The sequence below is a fragment of the Penicillium longicatenatum genome (genome assembly GCF_028827895.1).
Source record: "Penicillium longicatenatum strain IBT 33135 chromosome Unknown contig_3_segment0_segment0, whole genome shotgun sequence".
Taxonomy (NCBI): Eukaryota; Fungi; Ascomycota; class Eurotiomycetes; order Eurotiales; family Aspergillaceae; genus Penicillium; species Penicillium longicatenatum.
The window spans coordinates 26,181-46,112 of NW_026643121.1; the positions used below are offsets into that span (position 1 = coordinate 26,181).

The following is a 19,932-nucleotide window of genomic DNA, read 5'->3' on the forward strand; positions in this document are numbered from 1 at the left end:
CTGCGTTCCTCGCTATCCGCCGATTGGGGTCTGAAATTCCCTTCTTGACGAAAAGCAGCGATAGTGTATCCCACGTGTAAATTAAACATGTCCGTATGACTGTTATATAACCGTTGTCAATGGCATACTACTTTAGACAGGAATCTTCCCATAACGAACTTTCTCCTGCCACACAAGAGCCGGAAGTAATTGACAGATTCTTTCGACCTCAGATTAGTTGACCGATTTAGAGTTCATAGTGGAGAGGGGAACACTCGATGGCAGTGCACTATAGGTGCACGGGTCGATTCAGCAGTGCAAACAAATACCATAGCAAACCCCCACAGCATACGTCCAGGACGAGAATCCACTAGTAGGGGTCTGATGAGAGAGTTGTAAGAGTGTAAATTTCTGTAACTGATACTAACTAGTATTAATGGTATCTCTGATACCACCCTGTAACGGAGCGTGACTAGTATGGTTCTGTAAGATATATGGGGGACATGGTTCCCCACTACAATAGATAAGAACGATCAACAAGAGGCGACAATTACCGCTAGAGCCAATCCCCTATCTCCAGTGAACTCCCAGTCATGATCGTACGCGTCGTGCATTAGTTTCGTCTTTGCCCCTGCATTCAAATGGAACTATTCCAAACTCTGTCCTACCCCTCTCGGCTTTAGACGTCTTATATTTGAAGATCGTCGCGGATTCCCGTGACCTCTAATTCGGATTTTACAAGGACACCCTATGGATATTCATATATTTTCATATCGGCTCACTTATCGGAAGACAACTAAGCCATGCAGCTATAAAGATATAACTGATGAGAGTTGTGATTCATATTAAACCGAAAATCGTGACTTGAAGTCGGCTGCCTTGGAAACGAAGTGCCTTTCTATACCTTCTCAGTGTATCCAAACATGTCTTCGAATCCTCATGAAATGACCCTTGTTGCTGGGTCTTTGGCAAATGATCCACCAACAAAGAATTCCCAACAGGAAAGACGATCTATGGACAAAGTCTACTCTCTCGACGCCGAGACCCAATCGGTGACAGAAATGGGGACTGGCGAAATCATTTCTTCGTCTGGTATGTCAGCATATCCGGTATCTTTTAGTGCTGTGGCTCATGAAAAGGATATAGATTACACAAAGGAGGAGTATAAGCGCTTGACGAGAAAAATCGACTGCTTCCTTCTCCCGATGATGTGAGTTTCGTGCAGACACCCCTTATGTTACAGCCCAGTTCTGATCTGGCAGGTTCTTTTTCTATGGCATCCAGCAGACCGACAAGACTTCCACAAGTATTCAAGCCGTAAGGATCCGTTAAATCCAGTCAAAGGGTGTTGTAATAGGCTAATTGACCCTAGCTGTTTGGAATGGAAAACGACTTGGCACTGCAAGGCCAGCAATACCAATGGCTGACGACGATGTAGGGGAAATGATTCCTAGAACTTGGACGAGAACTAAAACTGTATCAGCTTCTATCTGGCGTACCTTGTTGGCGAATTCCCTTCAGTGTATCTGCTTCAGAGGTTCAACCCTGGCCGCATTCTTTCGATTTACATGACAAGCTGGGGTAAGAAAGATCGAGTCAGAAATATTAAGGGATAGCTACTCATGGTGTATTATAGGTATTTGTCTCATTTGCATCAGTGCAGCCCAAAGCTGGTCACAAATGATGGCCTTGCGTGCCCTGCAAGGCTTCTTCGAAAGCAATATTTCAGCTGGGTTTCTTCTCCTCACCGGGATGCGGTATCGCACAGAAGAGCATGCTAACAGATCGCTTTTTTGGCAATCGTCTGAAGGGTTCTTTTCAATTGTGTGTAACCTCATCCTATATGGAATTGCTAGACATGTCGAGGCATACGGCAGGATTGCAGCTTGGCGTTGCATTTCACTGTTCCTTGGATCTCTGACACTTGCTGGGGCGGTCGCTGCCTTTTTTCTTCTTGGTTCGCCACATGAAGTTCGATGGTTGAATGACAACGAAAAAAGGATGGCGTAAGTTTTGCTCTCTTATATATCTTACATCTACGTGATGCTAATTTGAACAGCGCCGCACGAACATTTGACAACCAAATGGCTCCGGATACGACCGGAAGGGAATGGTCATGGCCACAAGTGATTGAGACATTTCAGGATCCTCAACTATACTTTTCCGTCGCCACTTCTTTTCTAGTCAACATTCCCAATGGGTAAGTAGTCCGTGACTGCCGCTCTCGATACCTAGCACTAAGACAAAAATAACAGGGGAATCACAACTTTCGGTTCCCTAATGTATGAAACATTTGGTTTCAGTGACTGGGAGTCCATGCTATATGGCTGTCCACGAAATGGTGTGTTTATTCTGCTCCAATATTCACCGAATATTCTGGTTCATAACTTTTATTCTCACAGCTGTCTATGTTGTCGCGTTTCTGGCTGTCGGATACTACACACGAAAAGTGAAGAATCAACGAATGTGGGTGATGATAGCGAGTTGCATCATTCCCTTTGCTAGTTTTTTGGTGATGTCCCTACTCCCGGATACGCCTCAATACAAATGGTTAAAATGGGGCATGTACATCATTAATGTCGTTTTCTCACTTACCATCTTTCTTGGCTGGAGTCTAAGTAGGTGACCCCTTGTCCATGATCCAGCTACAGGTTTTCTCAGAAATCTAATGCATATGCGTACTAGTTCCGTCCAATGTTGCTGGGAGGACCAAGCAGACTGTTGTCTCATCCATGACCTTGATTGCTTACTGTATGGGTAACATGGCCGGTGCTCAGGTCTTCAAAACAGACGATGCTCCCCGATATGTCTCCGGCACTATTGCCTGCTCCGTCTGTTTTGCCCTCGCAACCATCAATATTCTGGCCTGGAGATCTTGGTACGTGTGGATGAACAAGCGACGAGATCGCCTCGCTGCTGAAAGTGAACTCTCGAAGGAGGAGCAAGAGCAGCGGGGACGTGAGCTGGGTGAAAATAATGTGACAGACCTAAAGAATCCTTATTCCCGCTACACAATGTAGCGTGATGTTAGCAAAGATCATCATCGTTGTGTGCTCAGAATTGAATGAACTTCTTCTCATAAACATGCGATTTACTAAGATCCTTGTTAGATTATAGTAGAGCAAGCTTATTTCGACCGAATCTGTATCTGCGTCCATCGCCGTCTTTATGACCATCATCATCGCCGAGATCGAGCATACAATGCCTCCCAATTACAATACTAAAAAAAAATACTTACAAGCTGGCGACGGCTTCGCGTAAGTAGCAATGTAACCAGCAACGTCTCCCTCCTGTCCCATAATTGCTGTTTATTCATTGTCTGCACGAAAGAATTCCCGTCATGCCTGTTCAATTCTGGAACGATGATGATGGCAGCCGCCATATAAGAATATACTTTAATAAGTACGACAATTGTTGAACTCACGGCGATTTCATCAGCATTCATCAACGTACAAAGCAGGTCACATCATTGGGACAAGCAGATGGCGTCTTAAACCCCAGTAATATCCGCCTTAGCAAAAGATATCTACAATGTCATCGATACCGAATTTGCCGGCTGCATTCCTGAGAGCGTGTGTGTCGATCAGATGCGGCCCTAAGATTATAAGAGGGTCATGCTGTTCCTATTGGTGCAGCCGAGGAAGACCTTCACTGCGCAGGTAGCTCAGCGAGTAAAGCAGCGCATCATGTCCTGTCTCTTCTCCCTCTTGGTAAGAATTTTAGATTAACATGTTGATCATATCAAATTCCCTGAGCAGATCAGGGCGTTTAGCGCCTTGCCCAGTTTTGCTCCGGGAGCGAGGGGTGAGCACCAAAACGGAAAGAGCAAGTCTCGGACGCCAGACATTATCCGGTATGTATGCGACGCATGCTGCTGACATGGACTTTTTACTTTATTGAAGTCATGCTGCACTCTATATAGCGATATGATCAACTACACAATGTAAAAGCGAGTTCAAGTAGATGGCATTTCCGCTGTTATACCATCCATCGGAACTCCAACAGTGAAACTTGCCGAGTGCATGCAGATATCCAGATGTATATTACAATGAGGAGGCCTTGGCAGAAAACTGCTACACTGGGTAGCCTGATAGTCAAAAATTCTCCGGAACGTCCTAACAACCTCGGCAAAGCTATAAGCCCCGGCCGCAACGGACATGATGCCAGCGCGCCCGTAATGCTCACTAGTTGTCATCTGGGAAACCCGACCCAAGACCCAAAGGGTTACCCTGTATAACCCAAAAAGGCAAAAGAAGTTGACATATCATTTTGCACTAAATTATGCAGTAAATCTGGATTACGTGATGGTTTAGCCACTGTTTGGGTATCTTAATCTATGGAAGTTGTTGCGTGAAGACGAACGGATCCGCTCATTTCCCGGTATTATAGATGAGGAACAATTCCCAGCATCCGTAAAGGTCAGTGTAGTCTATCGAGGAACTTCAAGTAGAGTTGACTTCTCGAGTAAATCTTGGCTGACATCGCGGATAAGTTAGGCAGTCGACGCGCTGGTCAAATATGGAGAATCACAATCTGCAAATCAATCAGTACATCTATCTTATCACGTTATTTCTTGTTAAATAATTGAGAGATTGAATCCAGGGTTTCTCTCTCGTAAATAGTAAACAACTAGGTCTCTATGAAGAGCTTCAAAATCATTCCGCTCGCGAAAAACGCTGGAACTTGGCCATGAGCGCAATGGCCGCCCGAATTGACTTCGACTTTATCCCCAACAATTCCCATCTATCGTCATTAGCTCCGGAATCATTATTCGTTAATGTCGGCGGCGGCAACGGCACAATCAGTATCGGCCTTGCTGAACGCCTACCTCACCTCCACTTCTTGGTGCAAGATGTCGCTCCCCATGCACATGCTCAGTCATATACGACTAAAGGAAGAGCATCAACAGGAGACAATCACCGGGTGATTTCGCAGACACACGACTTCTTCACCCCGCAGACCGTCGTCGGCGACACATACTACTTCCGAAATATCTTCCACAACTGGCCCGACTCCCAGTGTGTGCAAATTCAACGACAGCATGTTCCTATTCTTCGACCAAAGACAAAACTCATTATTGACGATTTTTCGTTACATGAGCCGCTTACTGATAATAAAAAACCTATTAGATCTATAACAGTAGATATTGACTATATTATATTATAGGCGGGGAAGGTTAGTACCCTTTTTAAAAAGAATTATTATCTTCAAACCCCTATAAATACCTATTCTAGTGGTGGGAATAATTTAAATTTCATTCCAAGTATAAAATAGAGGGTGTTACCAAATATATGAAAATACAAGCTTCCCCCGAAGGTAGAGTGTAAGTTCTTTACTCATGAAGATTAAATCCCTTGGACCCTGACCTACTTTTATTTCCCTATACTAAAGAAGTTCGCACTAAATAGATAACCCCAATAGGTTAGGCTTTTAGAGTCTGGTTCTATTATGTCGTTAGGTCTAAAATGGAGTTTATAAGCTTAGAACCATCAAAACTAAGGGTTAGAAACAGTGCGTAACGAGCGCATAACGAGCAGCAATATTTGCAAAAATCCCACATGTCCTTATTACTGTTCTATTTACTGTATATCGTAGCCTAGGCTGTGTTAGAGCTGCACAAGATCAAGGTAAGTCATGTGAAAGGTTAATGATATTCTAAAGCCTAGAGGACTCTATATTTCTATTCACCTAGTAGCTCCATAGTATAGATAGCATTATAAGAATATTGTCTTCAATGAAATATGTTGACTATTTTATATCATTACTTGCCAATGTGACTTTGATTTAAGTACTATTCTGGCCAACGTCAACCCAAAGCGCACCCAGAATATGTTTCTTAGCTTAATTGTAAGAAACACTCCAGATCCTGCAACCGCTCTGAAGGTTTCCAATAGCATGTCCATTCTCGTACTCGATGGAATAACCTTTACTCTTTCCAAGAAAAGTAATCTTGATGTTTGCGGCCTTGCTTTGGCTGGTCACCAGTGATCCCTTAGCACCAATGAACTTACCGTCCAAAGCACTTGAAATATGAAAGATTTGGCTCTCCTCATCGGCAGTATAGTGAATCACCCAGCGCTGGTTCTTGCTGCTGTGATCCGCTTTAGCGGGGGTACTGCTCACTTTGCTAGTGTTTCCAGAGTTGGTGAGAGCCTCTGCGGAGCTCTCAAAGGTCAAATATCGACCCTCAGTCAAATAACCGATGACCTCCTTGTATCCCTCCTCAAAGAACAAAGTGTTGGTCTTGTTGCTCTGGTTTCCATAAGGCACGGTAGGACGCTGGGTGGGGTACTTGGCCTCGCAGTTTGATGTGCCAGTGTACTTGCCCAGAGCCATATCAGGAGTCTCGGCCTCCGGGATAGTGGGCAAGCTTAGATCCGGATTATCTAGATCGAGAGCATTGACGAGGTTGGACATGTGTTCACGGCGCCAGTTAGCCATCTCGGGTGTTTGAACGTTCTTGTATCCGCGGGCCTCCAGCCACTGCTCCAGGAACAGAATCTGAGAATTGTGATCCGCACGCTCAGTGAAAACGCGACCGCCACGAGTCCAAGGAGAGACTATGTAGAAAGGAACCCGGACACCAGGACCAGAGTATATATCACCGAAAAGGCCATAGGGATCTTCCATCCATTCACCAGCAGTGCCTTTAGGCGAGTGGAAGGGGACGACGTGATCTCCCCAACCGCCAGACTCGTCGTAACTTATCATCAACAAAGTGGAATTGTACTTAGGGCTGCTGGTCACGGCATCAACGACTTGCTTCTGAAGCCACGCACCATCCTTGGGCATGTAAGGGGGGTGCTCGGAGAGCTCGGCAGGGCCGACGATGAAGCTGACTTCCGGGAGAGTTCCGTTAGCAGCAGACTCATAAAAGCTCTTCAGGCCAACGTAAGAAAGACCCTTCTTGGCAAGAGGGGAGTCGGAGGAGGCGTTCTGGAACTGTTCAAACCAGGCTAGAGGATTATCGTCGAAGTTGTCCGAGTCTTGCCATACCTGCCACGAGACACCGGCGGCTTCATAGATATCGTAGATAGTTTTCCATTTCAGAGGGTAGCAGTTAATTTCATTGTCCTCACAGCCAGGAGTTTCATTGTTGTCCAAGTAAGGGCCGCCTTGGTCAGGGCTCTGAGGCCCTCCTGGGACATTGATGGAGCCACTGACCAAAGTGACACGGTTGGGGTTGGTCGAGGTGACTTGAGATTCCTACAAAACCGGTCAGCATATCCTTGCTGTAGATGACGAATGAAAAGGTCCGACCTGATACATATCTCCGGCAGTCCAGCCCTCAGCAATGCCAAAATGAACTGGGATATCACTTCTCTTCAGATACCCCCAGCTCCAGGGAGTGTTGTTACGCGCCCACATGTTGTTCAGATCACTATTGATAGCGGCCTGGTTGTCCTCATAGCCGTTAGATCCAGCAGTCATGCACTGCATGGCATCGACTGTGGATCCACCTTGGTAACCCAGGTACCAAGGTAGAAGGGTTTTTGTCTTCGTAGACATTGAGGAATCAACAAGCCTATTGATAAGTCAGTCTCAAATGTTTTGCAATTCGCTAGCAATACATACTGGTGATAAACATCCAGGCCATCGGCGTTCACTTGCACGTTCGGGTCGTTGAAGCCGCGAACACCGGCCATAGTTCCAAAATACTGTTTTCCATTAGCAGATCTCTACTTTACGCTGTAAAAGCTGACTTACGTTGTTCCATGATCGGTTTTCCTGCATGAAAATCACCACATGCTCGATATCCTTCAACGATCCAGCAAACGCCGGTCGGGCTGCAAGGAGGAGCAATAAGGCAGAGCTCAATAGAGTACTCATATTGGCAAATAGTAGCCTACGAGACATAGTCACTGTTGTCCCAAGTTGCAGGACCTCGGTAATTATATGCGCGTCTCTTACTGCGTCGCTTCAACAAAGCTCCGATCCGTGCGACCGTGAATGTAGATGACACTGTCGGTAGTATACTGCAATGTAACCGGGGGGAAGCCCGATCTGAACTAGCTAATAGGATGCGCCAGATTATTCACACGATGTGAGCTTCCAGCCTCTAGGAAGGGGGCTAACAAGGGGTTAATCTCGGCTGCATCCATTTCGGTCGCACGTGGGGACCATCCGAGGGAAAGACAGGAACACATTTCAGGAACTGTCGATCTTTCTCAACTCATGATAAACAAATGATTTGCCATTCTTCCGCCGTTGGTCGGCCACAGCCGCGTTGCATGATATGAGTGGAGAAGCCGTCTAAACGTGCGGGAACTCTCTTAGTTCATTGGCAGGACAATCCGTCTCCGATCGGACTTCACGGAGCGGCGCCGATGTCCACGAGAAGTCAAAAACATCAAACAGGATTTCAGTCAAGCGTCAAATCCGGAGGAACGTGATACTGAGTTGCATCGCCTCCTTTGACCTACCCCACTCTGTAATCAGGAACTTGCACCCAGCCGAGTTGTAGCTAGGTGCATTTAACCAAACGTGATGAGTCTTCGGGCCTTCGGAGAATCACTTCATGCCCGCGATCTGAAACCAAGGATGGAGCAGCTTTTTAATCGTCGAAGAAAGCTTAATGCCACAGACGAGCGCAGCGGGACTAAATCCCGTCAACATGTATTGTCCACAAACGTCAACTTATTCTGCATGACGCTATTTCCAGTAATTACATGCCTGTTTGTTTTATTTGTTTTCTGGTGTCAGTGGAGCACGCCAGATTTACTAAAAGCAGCCATCTCGGTGGATATCTTCAGCATTCATCACGGGGCTGATTCCCCTTCTGCGGGAACCCATACCACGGGAATAGAGCTCCATGCAGAGGACCATGCCTATCGAGATCCTGAAACCCAGCATTTGGACTGGACTCTGAGCTCTAAAGATATTAGGCCAGATGGGGTACTCAAAACAGTGCATCTTATCAACGGTATCGACTATTCCCATGCTATTGAGTGACCTCGTGTTGATTACTGGCAGGCCTCTTCCCGGGACCAACTATCGAGGCTCGTCCAGGAGACACTCTAATCGTCAATGTCACGAATCATATTCAAGAGCAAGTCTCAATCCATTGGCATGGTCTACATATTGATAGTATTGATGCACCTTCTCCGCATGCTGTTGCTAGTCTTTTGTCTGACATATGATCCAGATCGAATGGATGGCGTTGTTGGGGTTACACAGTGTGGTATTCCACCCGGAACGTCCTATACTTATAACTTCACTATCCCAGATCATCAACATGGGACCTTTTGGTACCATGGTCACTCTGGGCTCGCAAGAGCCGATGGGCTGTACGGAGGCTTGGTTGTCCACGAATCAGCATCCAAGTTCGTAGAGCGTGGATTGCTCGCGAATCCTTCTTCATACAGCAATGATTTCTTACTTTTGATTGGCGACTGGTATCATCGGCCTGCAGTTGAAGTCATGTCATGGTACATGCGTGCAGGGTCTTTTGGCAATGATGTACGTCGCTCTCTGTCAACCTAGGCCGGGATGATTGACTGACATACTGTAGCCGGCTCCTGACTCGTTATTAATTAATGGAGATGGCCATTACAATTGCTCTAAGGCAGTCCCTGCCCGACCAGTTGATTGTGTTGAGAAATCTTCCGATTTGACATATCTACACGCAAATGCCAATGTTGTGCAACGCCTACGTGTGGTAAATACAGGGTGAGCATTCAAGTAGCATACACTGGTCTTCCTTGTGGACTAAAGTATTCAGATCGCTAGTTGGATTTACCGTGACCTCGCCTACACAGTCTCTTTCTGTCATTGCGGTGGACAGCATGAAAGTTGCAGATAGAGAAGAGGCCAATTCGGTTGGAATCTTGTACCCGGGTCAGCGCATGGATCTCCTAATGCGCGTTCCAAGTGACACAGAGATGTCCGCTTTGAACATTGAGATGGATTCAGAGTAAGTTGTTATTCTTTTTATCGCAAGGCGACAAGACTTACTGAGTAAGATGCATGAAATTCCCCAATCCGGCACTCACGCCCAATCAGACTTTTCTCATTAACGCCGGGGACGCCTCAGAGGCACAACTAACGACCAAAAATGAAAAGCCAAACTCTCATCTAGACATACAAAATATCCCTTCCCCTGTCGACATCTTATCCTTGCTCCCGAGTCATGCAAATACTACCGAGATTGTATATGTCAAAACACAGAAATTCGCCATCAACCATAACGTGCCGTATGGTTACTTCAACCACACCTCATGGGCACCTCAACAAAACCCTCCCGTTCCATTGAATGGGCTTCCACGGGAGCAATGGGATAAAAAGCAGCTTGCATTGGTCGTAGGCAACGATGAACAAGAAAGAGAATCTATATGGGTCGACTTGGTCGTGAACAATCTGGATGACACAGGCCACCCTTTCCATTTAGTGGGTAGATGTTACTCTTCAACTTGTACAATATGCTAACAAAACTGCAAATTCCAGCATGGCCACCATTTTTACATTCTTACTGTGTATAAGGGTCCAATCGGCTGGGGCTCCTACAATCCCTTCTCCGACTCGTCTCCTCCCGGCTCTGACCCAGATGCTTACCCCGACACCGACGGAATGGACTTCTCGCTAGCGATGTTGCGAGATAACATCTATATTCCTAGCCGTGCGTATGCGGTTTTGAGATTTCGGGCTGATAATCCGGGAGCATGGCTATTTCACTGCCACGTCTTGTGGCATTTGTCCAGTGGAATGGCCATGTTGGTAGACGTGGGGAAGTATTCAAGCTCTCAGAATGTTTCATGTCTGGTTTAAGCGGTGGGAATATTCGGGTTAAAAATGACCTTAGGCATGGTCAGAAGTTCGGATGGTTTACGTGTGTATATTATTGATACATTCAACTATCAGGATACGCAGGTATTTTGATTTTGAGCAGTAGTGCGATTGCAGAATACGTACGCTACCCAGGCGTCAATCACCACAATAATCATTAGTTCTGAAACTTCCCGTTGATAAATACCCCTTTTCACGTATTTCCACTCCAGGATTCTTATTGACTGAATCCTCCGGACAAAGATATTGATCATAATCAATATACAAGTCCAGGGCCTCTACAGAGGCTGCCAGACATTGTGCCATTATTTCATCACCTGGGCTTCCTATTGTTTTGGCTGTATTCAAAATTTGTCAGCGACAGATCTTCCAAGGTTGTAGCCTTCTCAATCTCAGTCATATAGACACTGATGGTAATCCCATTGTCTTCCTCAATACGCGGAAAATGTTACCTGGTCAAACGCCAGTCCTTTCTGCCGGCTTTTTCAAGCCGCCTTCCATCCAAATATCATCTAGGATATCCTTTGAAGTGCAATGATCTCTATGATGACATCCTCCCTCTCGCCAAGGAAGCTAGCGTTCTTTGGTTGGCATCTCTCGCACGAACGAAATCCCTCGCGTTCCGCTTGGTCTTTTGGATCGTAAGGATGAAATTTGGTCTCAGAGAAAAACGGGCCTTATTAACTAGGCGACAGTATGTCACGGTGGATTGAACGATGCAAAAAAGGAGGAGTGGTAGGAGGGGGCTTGCTCCGTTGGAGGCGGCAGCGGGAGTAGGCACTCTGAAAATCGTTGGTGGTCGACCTCAAAGCTTGTGCTTGCATTTCATGTGAGACTAGACACATATGAACTGTTCATTATTTATTACAATAAGAAGTGTAGGTATTGTGGGAGGCGTTAGTCTTCGATGCTCTCAAAATCCGTACCTTAATCATCCAAACGTGCTAGCGACACAGGAATTATACCTTGAACATAGCAACGAACCTCAAAAAATTTTTATTGGATAGAACGAACAGAAAATTGGAATCGAGCAGTACACCAGATCTTTTTGATCGGCAAGTACAGCCTTATCGTGGATACTAGCAAGCCGGAGGTTACTTGGTCCTGAAGGTATGAGATATGCTAAAATGCTTAAGAGCAGCCTAGCTATAGTAAGAGCCATGGCACTTAGTCAATCATTGATTATCTATATTCTAAGAGTAGATTTTTCTATACTGTTTCTCTTCATACGCGGGAAGAAACCCTGCTTTACTAGAAAAGTAAGCCTAGATCCTATCTAGATGATTTTCATGTTCAGCCACCGATCGTTAGTGTAGCACGTGCTTCTGCGGCTTCCATGAACTTCCATTTTTTTATGGTTCGAGCCAAAAGTTCCTTGCTTCTAAGTGTAATTCATGGCCACTATTGTGCGCCGGTTAGAGACCTGAAGCCGTGAGAAAAGCAGCGCGCCTATCACAGCCCCACCGCAACACCACCTAGTATTAGACTCTTTAGAATTTTTATACGTAAGCGTAGAGATAGTAGACTATTGAAGACGAGAATGCTCGATAGCAGTTCACTTTAGGTACACGAGTCGATCCAGCCATGCAAACACCACAGCAAAACCCAGTCGAGCATGTAAGGAACGGAAACCCACCCATAGAGATCCGATGAGAGAAGTGTAGGAGTTTAAAGATCTCTAATTGATACTAGCTAGTGTGAATGATATCTCTAATAATGCTCTGGGACATAACGTCACCAGCATGGTTCTGTAAGATATACGGTTCCCCACCAAAATACCTTATTTCACACAAACACGGGCGCAAACTGAGTTACCCCATCAAGCATCCTGTACAGTCTGGAAAATGCTCATCGAATCATCAACCTGCATATGAATGTACGTGTAAATGCCTCGTTAGCCCGCGCAAAGGCCACTAAAGCCATATCCAACAACCAAGACTGTAGGCCAACCCTAAAGCCGATCGTAGCCTAGATCGCCGATCACGATCCCAACAACCGTAAGTATTGAATAGGTTATTAATCTGGCAAGCGCATTACCGCTTCTCGGACACCACTAATTCGTTCCGTAGCCCGCATGGCAATCCAATCAGAGAATGGCCCCGCGGTAGCAAGACCCAATAGACCTCCGACGACGAACGCAAAATTCGCATATATCACGCTAGACGGGGAAAAGTTCTACGGAGGAGCGCTGAGGACTGACGACTCGGTCAAGTTCTAATAGAGGAGGATATTAGCCGGGCCAGCGACATTCAAGGCTACCCAGAGAATGATTGGAAAGGAAAAGAGGCGGAATGGTGAGAAAATATCTCCGAGAAGAAAATGTTTTCACTCCGCCTCTGGGGCTTGCCAGAGCTTGAACTGGGACTTCGAGGGTCGCCCAGTGCCAACTTTAGTCGCTCGTCCGACACTTTCCAGTTGCTCAGACTCCACCCCTTGGTTTCTTTCCTTGATGATTGGTCTAATGAGCAGACCGAGGAAGTATCCCATGCTGGTGGAAGATTAGCGCCCGTCATCACAGCCAGAAGGTAGCACTTACAAATAAACCCCTGTCCAAAGACGCTTTTCATGAAGAAACAGCATTTTTCCAATGACCTGCACCAAGTGAGTCTTACTGGTTGCGGTCGCAACTCAATTTACAACGCGTGCAGCGAGTAAGGTGGTATAAGAAGTTGCCAAGCCTCGCCAAATGCAGGAAGCAATCCCCAATAAGCAAAACACGAGGCTAGTCAGACAGCGACCGAATATGTTTGAGCATGGAACAATGAGAAATTTGGAAAAGCTAAGAGCAAGTACACATGCACCGGTCAACAAACTCAGTTCCGTATCGTCGAGGTGGAATTCAGCAGCGAAGAGAGGGAACATCGGTCCCATTGAGAGGGCTGATTCCATGGAGATGAATAGGAAGAGAAATTGAAATGTAATGACTATATCTGCAGGGGTGTGATTTTCTAGGATTAACCTTCAGTCATTGGAAGTTTGCGTTTACTTACACATCCACGTCCTCGACCAGTTCAAGGCATCTTTCGGGTCGTCTGAAAGGCGGGGAACAAGTCTGTCATGGATATATATGGATCAGATAGAGAGACATCGCGGTCTTTGAGTGACTAAGTGGATGTCATGATTTGATGCATTTGGCAAAGGCACCCCTTGTCCCTCTCTCATAATATTTGTCCCAGGGACGAGATCCATATCAGACGCTAGTAATATGCCGAACAGGAAGACTTTCTGTTATCTATAATTTTTGAAAATAAAGATAATAATAATTCTGATGATTATTTTACCCCAAGGATCGAAACTTGTGCACAGAAATATGCAACCTTGGAATCAGGCTAGTCAATCCAAGATGATAAATCTACACCAGGTATTTGTAATATTTCGGTAATATGAATTTTCGAAGCACTGAGGGTTATGCAGATCTTGTCTAACCCATAGGGGTAATTTCCTTATACCGTCGTGGTTAAATACACTAGAGTTGAATGCATTTCTTTGCATCCTGGTTGGCCTATTCTGTGTGTACCTGTTGCATATAGTGTGCGTCTATTAGCCCATGGATCCCTTATATAAGTTCCTTAGGCTTTCATCGCAGCGATATGTTTTATGGAGAGCCATTCGTTATAGATGAGTTGAATGAATATAACGCTAATAGGAAAGATAAGACTATTTGTCAGAGATTAGAGATCTCTCACTTAGATCACATGCTTATGCATGGAATACAGGATTTCCCTTCTTTTCGGCATTATTGTTTTTCCTTGATTTCAGACCGCTGTTTACAACTCCTTTTGCACCTTTTCTTGCAGATATACGATATGCAAAAGAGAGATTATATTCGCTTGTTTACCAATTGATCTTGACCACTTGATATTCTCACACATTCATTATGATTTCGAGCGAATTTATGCCCTAAAATACATGTATTTAAGACCTGATATTTTGGCTGCATAGGTTGAATCTCAAGCCAATTTTCTTCTGCATTTCAGTCTTTTCTGATCTTTGAGAAGAGCCCTCTTTTATGTGATAACTTGATCTCCTCGCATATAAAACCTCTGTTAATCAATTGCCAATCAATTAGCAACTGGTTAACCCGGACTTGTTGATCACATATCGACTCGATCCGACAAGTATGCACATATATCCTTTAATATAATATGCCAAACTTTATGTAGAAAGAGAATATAAGTGATATTTTATAATAAAAGTACGTAACTTATAATTAGATTAAGACTGTCAAGACCTTGATGTTATGCAAAATCGGGTTTTCCTGGGTACCCATTAGGTACATGGTCTGGGTCCTGCGGAAGTCTAGCATAGCTTAACTAGGCGCTACTATCTAGCGCTGCCCAACAAAAGTCTATTCTATAGATCCGAGCCCGTGTAAGGCCAACTGGCAACGGTACGATTGCGACTGAGACTTGAGGACGAGCCTCGACGTACGTATAGCATCACTACGAGCGATACTCACTGTGACCAGTTAGCACCGCGTAACAGCTCCCGCGGGTTTTATCCAGGGCTACCTATGGGGCTCCTAACGGGTGTATAGATTTTTAGGGTTGGGGTGGGTTCTTGAATTTTAGAATAGGGCCTCATTTACCGGAGCCTAATCGTGCTTCTACGTAAATCCGCCGCTTTCCACTAGACTAGTCTGCGCCATAACCCGCAAATGGGTTACAAACTTTAACCCCGAAACCGACCCGCACGCGGGTTAAGGGTTATGAGTTTCAACCCGAACCTAACCTAATGGGTTATAAGTTCTAATTTGAAAACCCATTTATAACCCATTTCAACCCATTTTTACATAAAATCAAGGTCTTGGCACACATAAATTTCTTACTAATTATACACTTGTATTTTTTAATACGAATTTTCTTACCTTTTTATAGGCTATATACCCTTTTCTACTAGTAAATTATTATAATGTAAGCTATCCTTATGACTTATTTACCTTATATAACCTTATGTTTACTAAATTCGATAAGTGGGGGCTATATTTAAAGTAATATTAAAGATGTATGTATTTCATAGAATGGAGATGCACCATTTTTTCTATAGCCTATGTATTTTACTTAATTTTACTAAATATAGTATTTCTGTATATATTATCTTATATACTATAATATTAGATGATTTTAACTATATATTATTATTTATATACTGAATTTACTAAGTAAAAGTACCTTATTTCAAGAGCAAAACATGTGTAATTTTGCATAATTTATGTTTGCACTGTTTGCACTAAAATGGGTCGGGTTCGGGTTATGTGGGTTTTGGCGATGTCTACTTTCCATGGCGCTAATAGGCCTACCACGTCCCCACAGGCCCCCACAAATCGACTGTTCTGGTAAGGTATATTCTGTCGAGGTGTAGTCTGGCCTCGAGAGTTGGAAGTGGGCCAGTCCAGACTTGCCTTAGCCTATTCCGTCCCGGATTATCCCAACTCTGGACCGAAAAACACTACCTTCTGATTCTGCGATTGAATAGCTGCAGCAAAGAAGCCGTCCAGGCTCTGTCCCAAAAATAGTATTGAACCCCCCATCAGCTTAAGCGCCCAGGTCACATGACAGTGGGGCTGAAGATGAAAGTTCTTCTACTTTCGAGATGAAGAACTTTCGATCGTCCCAGAAATAGACACACAAGGTGTATTATTAAAAGACTTATGTCTTCGATATAGTTCAGCGGCATAAACTTCGGAAACCAGGTGGGATTTAACAATGGAACGATTCATCTGCCCCCAGGTAAGTTTCACAGGTACCGCCCCACCCAGCCCGAGACTCAGATCGACCAGAGGGCCCTTGGGCCAATTTTCCAGGTCCCACATACTTTCCGCAAGCTGGTTTCTCTCACTACCGGCTTAAACAGTTCGAGGAAGCGGAGATTATGTTCCACCAAGCCCTGCAAGAGCAAGTGAAGGTACTGGGACATGACCACGCAGATATCTTCGATTCTGTACACTGGCTTGGTCGGTCGCTCTTCCAGCTCAAACGTTATGAAGCAGCAGAGACCATGTTTCACCGTGCTCTTCAAGGGCAAAAAAAAGTGTTGGGTCATGACCATGCAGACTCTCTCAATACCACACACATGCTTGGCCTGGCTTTGTATGAACTACACCGGTACACCGACGCAGAAAAAATGCTACGACGTTCTCTGCAAGGGCGTAGAAAGGTGCTAGGTCAAGACGACGCAAACACACTCCATTCTGCAGAATGGCTTGGCAAGTCACTCTATAAACAGAACTGGTTCGAAGAAGCAGAGAATTTTCTTCGTTATGCTTTGCAGGGGCGAAAGAAGATACTTGGCCAAACCCATCCATCATCTCGGTACACCAATACATTGGTTGACAAGGCACATCGTCGAGCTCGATTCTTATGTTTTTAATTCAGAATAAATGAGCTATCTAATACCCAGCTGGGAGGGTGAGTCTTGTGACATGAAAGGGAGCGACTTTTAGTCGCCCGTTATGGACTACACAGAGAGTAGTCATTGTACTTATAAGGGATACTTTCCTGCGATTTTCAAAGAAGAAAGTTTTATAGGACGTGCCTCGGAAGAGAGGGTGCTCTAGAGGCTTGAACCCTGGAAGCATATGCTTATCCACGATATGTTACGCAGAAAATGCTTTACTACTTCTCAGATTGCTGATGCTGCCGAATGTAGCGAATGTTTTATCCGGAATATTTGATCACACCTACGCATGTTTGGTACTGAAAGTCCACCCAATCCTGGAGGTCGACCACGCAGTATAACCCCATAAATGCTTGAAGCACTCTTCGATCACCTCATCGAAAAGCCTGGTCTATACCTTGACGAGATGGCAGTTTTCCTACATAACGAATTTGATATTCCCGTGTCACCTTGAAGCATAAAAAGAGCCCTTTCTTCCGCGGGTTGGACGGAAAGGACGGCCCGTAAAAGAGCAAAAGAACGGGACCCTGATCTGCGAGACCTCTATTTCCACTATCTGAATTTTAGTCATATCAACTAGTCTGTGTTGATGAGTCTGGATGTGATAAATGGATAGGGTTTAGGAGAACGGGTTGGTCTCCCCTAGGAGTGAGACCGGTTCAAGTAGCCAAGATCCATCGGGGCTAACGTTATCAAATATTACCCGCCTACGCCAAAGATGGTATATTCCTCTAGATTGACCATATATAAGCAATACTAAGCGAGGAAATCCAAAAACTCACCCAGGAAATCCAATAACATATAACAGACGAGCAAAGACACGAAGCATACATTAAACACTGGGAGTAAGATTGGTTTTTGATTAGACGATCTGATAACATGCTTCAAAACAACCTGGCCGCATCTTTAAAGAAACAATTCATTATGCAGCACCTAGTTTGAGAGACCACGATGGGTACATTAAAAAATCGAATACTTTTCTTTGTCACTTATTACCTTACTATTATATATTAATACTATTGCGTCTACCTTACCTAAGTTTATACATTTCCGTTATATATAAGTATAGTGGGTAATTATATAGTAGTAAGTATTAATTAAATTTAAATGGAGAAAGGGTAAAATAGTGAATTTAGTGGACTAAAATCCCTAAAATAATCTAAAATATGAGATGAACTAAGTATCACGACCCTAGATGTAATGCTTAAATGGCCTTGATAAGGAAGATAAGAATAAGACGTGGTAGAAAAGCTGGGTTTATTTCTGGTTTTATCATTTAAAAGAAATGTAATTTCCCATTCCATTAGGCGCATTGACTCGGAGGTAGAGATAATCTTGCTCTAGTTACCAATTAGTCTGCAAAATTGATATGATGAAGAAACATCATAGTGGTAGTAAAGAGAGTCTCAAACTTCTATTATGGAGGTTTACAATCTACACCATGACTTGGTAAGGGGTCCAAAACGTCCCCGACAGATGTTACATACCCATGGTTAGTGTTAACGATAATAGTAAATCGAAAGCCATTCTAAAAAAAGAAGTATAAATTTGTTTCAGAATCCAGCATATAAATGTTGCCCTTCTGTATTTTGATATATGCTCCAGGTATGCTGAATGCATTATCCGAACTAGTCGAGTGTAGACACAACGATTTTCACTTATTGAATACAAGAATTGCTAATTGTACCCCCTCACAAAATGGCCATCCACGAAATTATCATGACCTCAGTTCTTCCCTCCTCTAACATTCCCACTCCGCCCCTCTGGCTCCGCGGCTTTTGTTTTACTTTCATTTCACCTTGATACCCCATACTTAACATCTACACTATTTTGATTTAATATTCCTCACCATTCACATATCCACGATTATTCTTATTATGCCTCCCCCTCGTCGCCTTAGTTCTCTCCTAATAGAGGATGATCTTAGGTTCTCTATCTAGATTTCCCAATTTAACCTTATTAACCTTAACATAGATAGGTCCGTATACTAGGGTCGAGGACGACTAAGTGAAGCCTCGCAGTAAGCACTGATTATATCACAAGATGCTCTAAAAGCATCAACTAGTCGTGAAGTATCGCGGTTTGAGATTATTGACTTGCAACAAGATGCAATCCTTAAGGGATCGCAATAACAGAATCCAGGAATTCAGGGTCAGCGTGGGAGAAAGAGGGGTGGAAATCGGGCTCAAAAGTAGATTAGATATATCATGCTTATATATTGTTCTCATATATTATTAGAACACTAATAAAAGTTACATATCAGCCATCTTCAGAACAAAAGCCGCGGAGCCGGAGGGGCGGAATGGGAATATTAGTGGAGGGAAGACTAAGGTCATGATGGTTTCGTGGATGGCCGTGGTCAGAAACTGGATGGCCATTTTGTGAGGGGGTACAATTAGCATAATCGAGGTACATTTAGTAATGCTTTTGGATACCGGGTCGAGTCCATTTACCCAGGAAAAAGCCAGGTGGATTTATCAGTCTGTGCTATGAGAGCTTTATGTGTCAATGAAGGATACAGATTGTCTCATTGCGGTTAGCGGTTATTAGGAAGCCAAGGCAGCTTCCCAAAACAGGAAATGGACACTGACATTTAAACTTCAAATTTAGCACCGGATCTATCTCCAGACGATACCACTGAAGTTAGGACATAGTCTGGGGTAGGTTATCGCATTATCAGTTGACTCACTGATATAGCATTCGTCCCGCATACGCGGAATTGGAGGTAAAGAAACCAATAGAATGATTATATTTACGTTCCAAATAGGCTTGCAA

At 44.3% G+C, this 19,932-nt stretch overlaps 5 protein-coding genes across 5 annotated transcripts; 3 read left to right on the forward strand and 2 right to left on the reverse strand.

Moving 5' to 3' along the window:
- Window positions 1-902: 902 nt before the first annotated feature.
- On the forward strand, window positions 903-2,999 carry N7484_005372 (MFS general substrate transporter; the record flags this gene model as incomplete). The annotated part of the gene is made up of 10 exons (XM_057115791.1): window positions 903-1,071; window positions 1,126-1,189; window positions 1,242-1,296; window positions 1,352-1,413; window positions 1,463-1,560; window positions 1,616-1,985; window positions 2,039-2,179; window positions 2,235-2,320; window positions 2,382-2,597; window positions 2,665-2,999. The coding sequence occupies 10 exons, from the start codon at window positions 903-905 to the stop codon at window positions 2,997-2,999; spliced, it is 1,596 nt and encodes a 531-aa protein (XP_056971674.1).
- Window positions 3,000-4,677: 1,678 nt separating this feature from the next.
- On the forward strand, window positions 4,678-5,159 carry N7484_005373 (S-adenosyl-L-methionine-dependent methyltransferase; the record flags this gene model as incomplete). The annotated part of the gene is made up of 2 exons (XM_057115792.1): window positions 4,678-4,999; window positions 5,146-5,159. 2 exons carry the CDS (start codon window positions 4,678-4,680, stop codon window positions 5,157-5,159), a joined length of 336 nt encoding a protein of 111 aa, XP_056971675.1.
- A 661-nt stretch (window positions 5,160-5,820) lies between these two features.
- Window positions 5,821-7,809, reverse strand: N7484_005374 (nonhemolytic phospholipases C family protein; the record flags this gene model as incomplete). The annotated part of the gene is made up of 4 exons (XM_057115793.1): window positions 5,821-7,185; window positions 7,240-7,504; window positions 7,555-7,637; window positions 7,687-7,809. The coding sequence occupies 4 exons, from the start codon at window positions 7,807-7,809 to the stop codon at window positions 5,821-5,823; spliced, it is 1,836 nt and encodes a 611-aa protein (XP_056971676.1).
- Window positions 7,810-9,006: 1,197 nt separating this feature from the next.
- Window positions 9,007-10,743, forward strand: N7484_005375 (uncharacterized protein; the record flags this gene model as incomplete). The annotated part of the gene is made up of 5 exons (XM_057115794.1): window positions 9,007-9,438; window positions 9,491-9,648; window positions 9,701-9,892; window positions 9,942-10,365; window positions 10,423-10,743. The coding sequence occupies 5 exons, from the start codon at window positions 9,007-9,009 to the stop codon at window positions 10,741-10,743; spliced, it is 1,527 nt and encodes a 508-aa protein (XP_056971677.1).
- Window positions 10,744-13,086: 2,343 nt separating this feature from the next.
- Window positions 13,087-13,341, reverse strand: N7484_005376 (uncharacterized protein; the record flags this gene model as incomplete). Its single annotated transcript, XM_057115795.1, has 2 exons — window positions 13,087-13,249; window positions 13,298-13,341. 2 exons carry the CDS (start codon window positions 13,339-13,341, stop codon window positions 13,087-13,089), a joined length of 207 nt encoding a protein of 68 aa, XP_056971678.1.
- Between the last annotated feature and the right edge of the window lie 6,591 nt (window positions 13,342-19,932).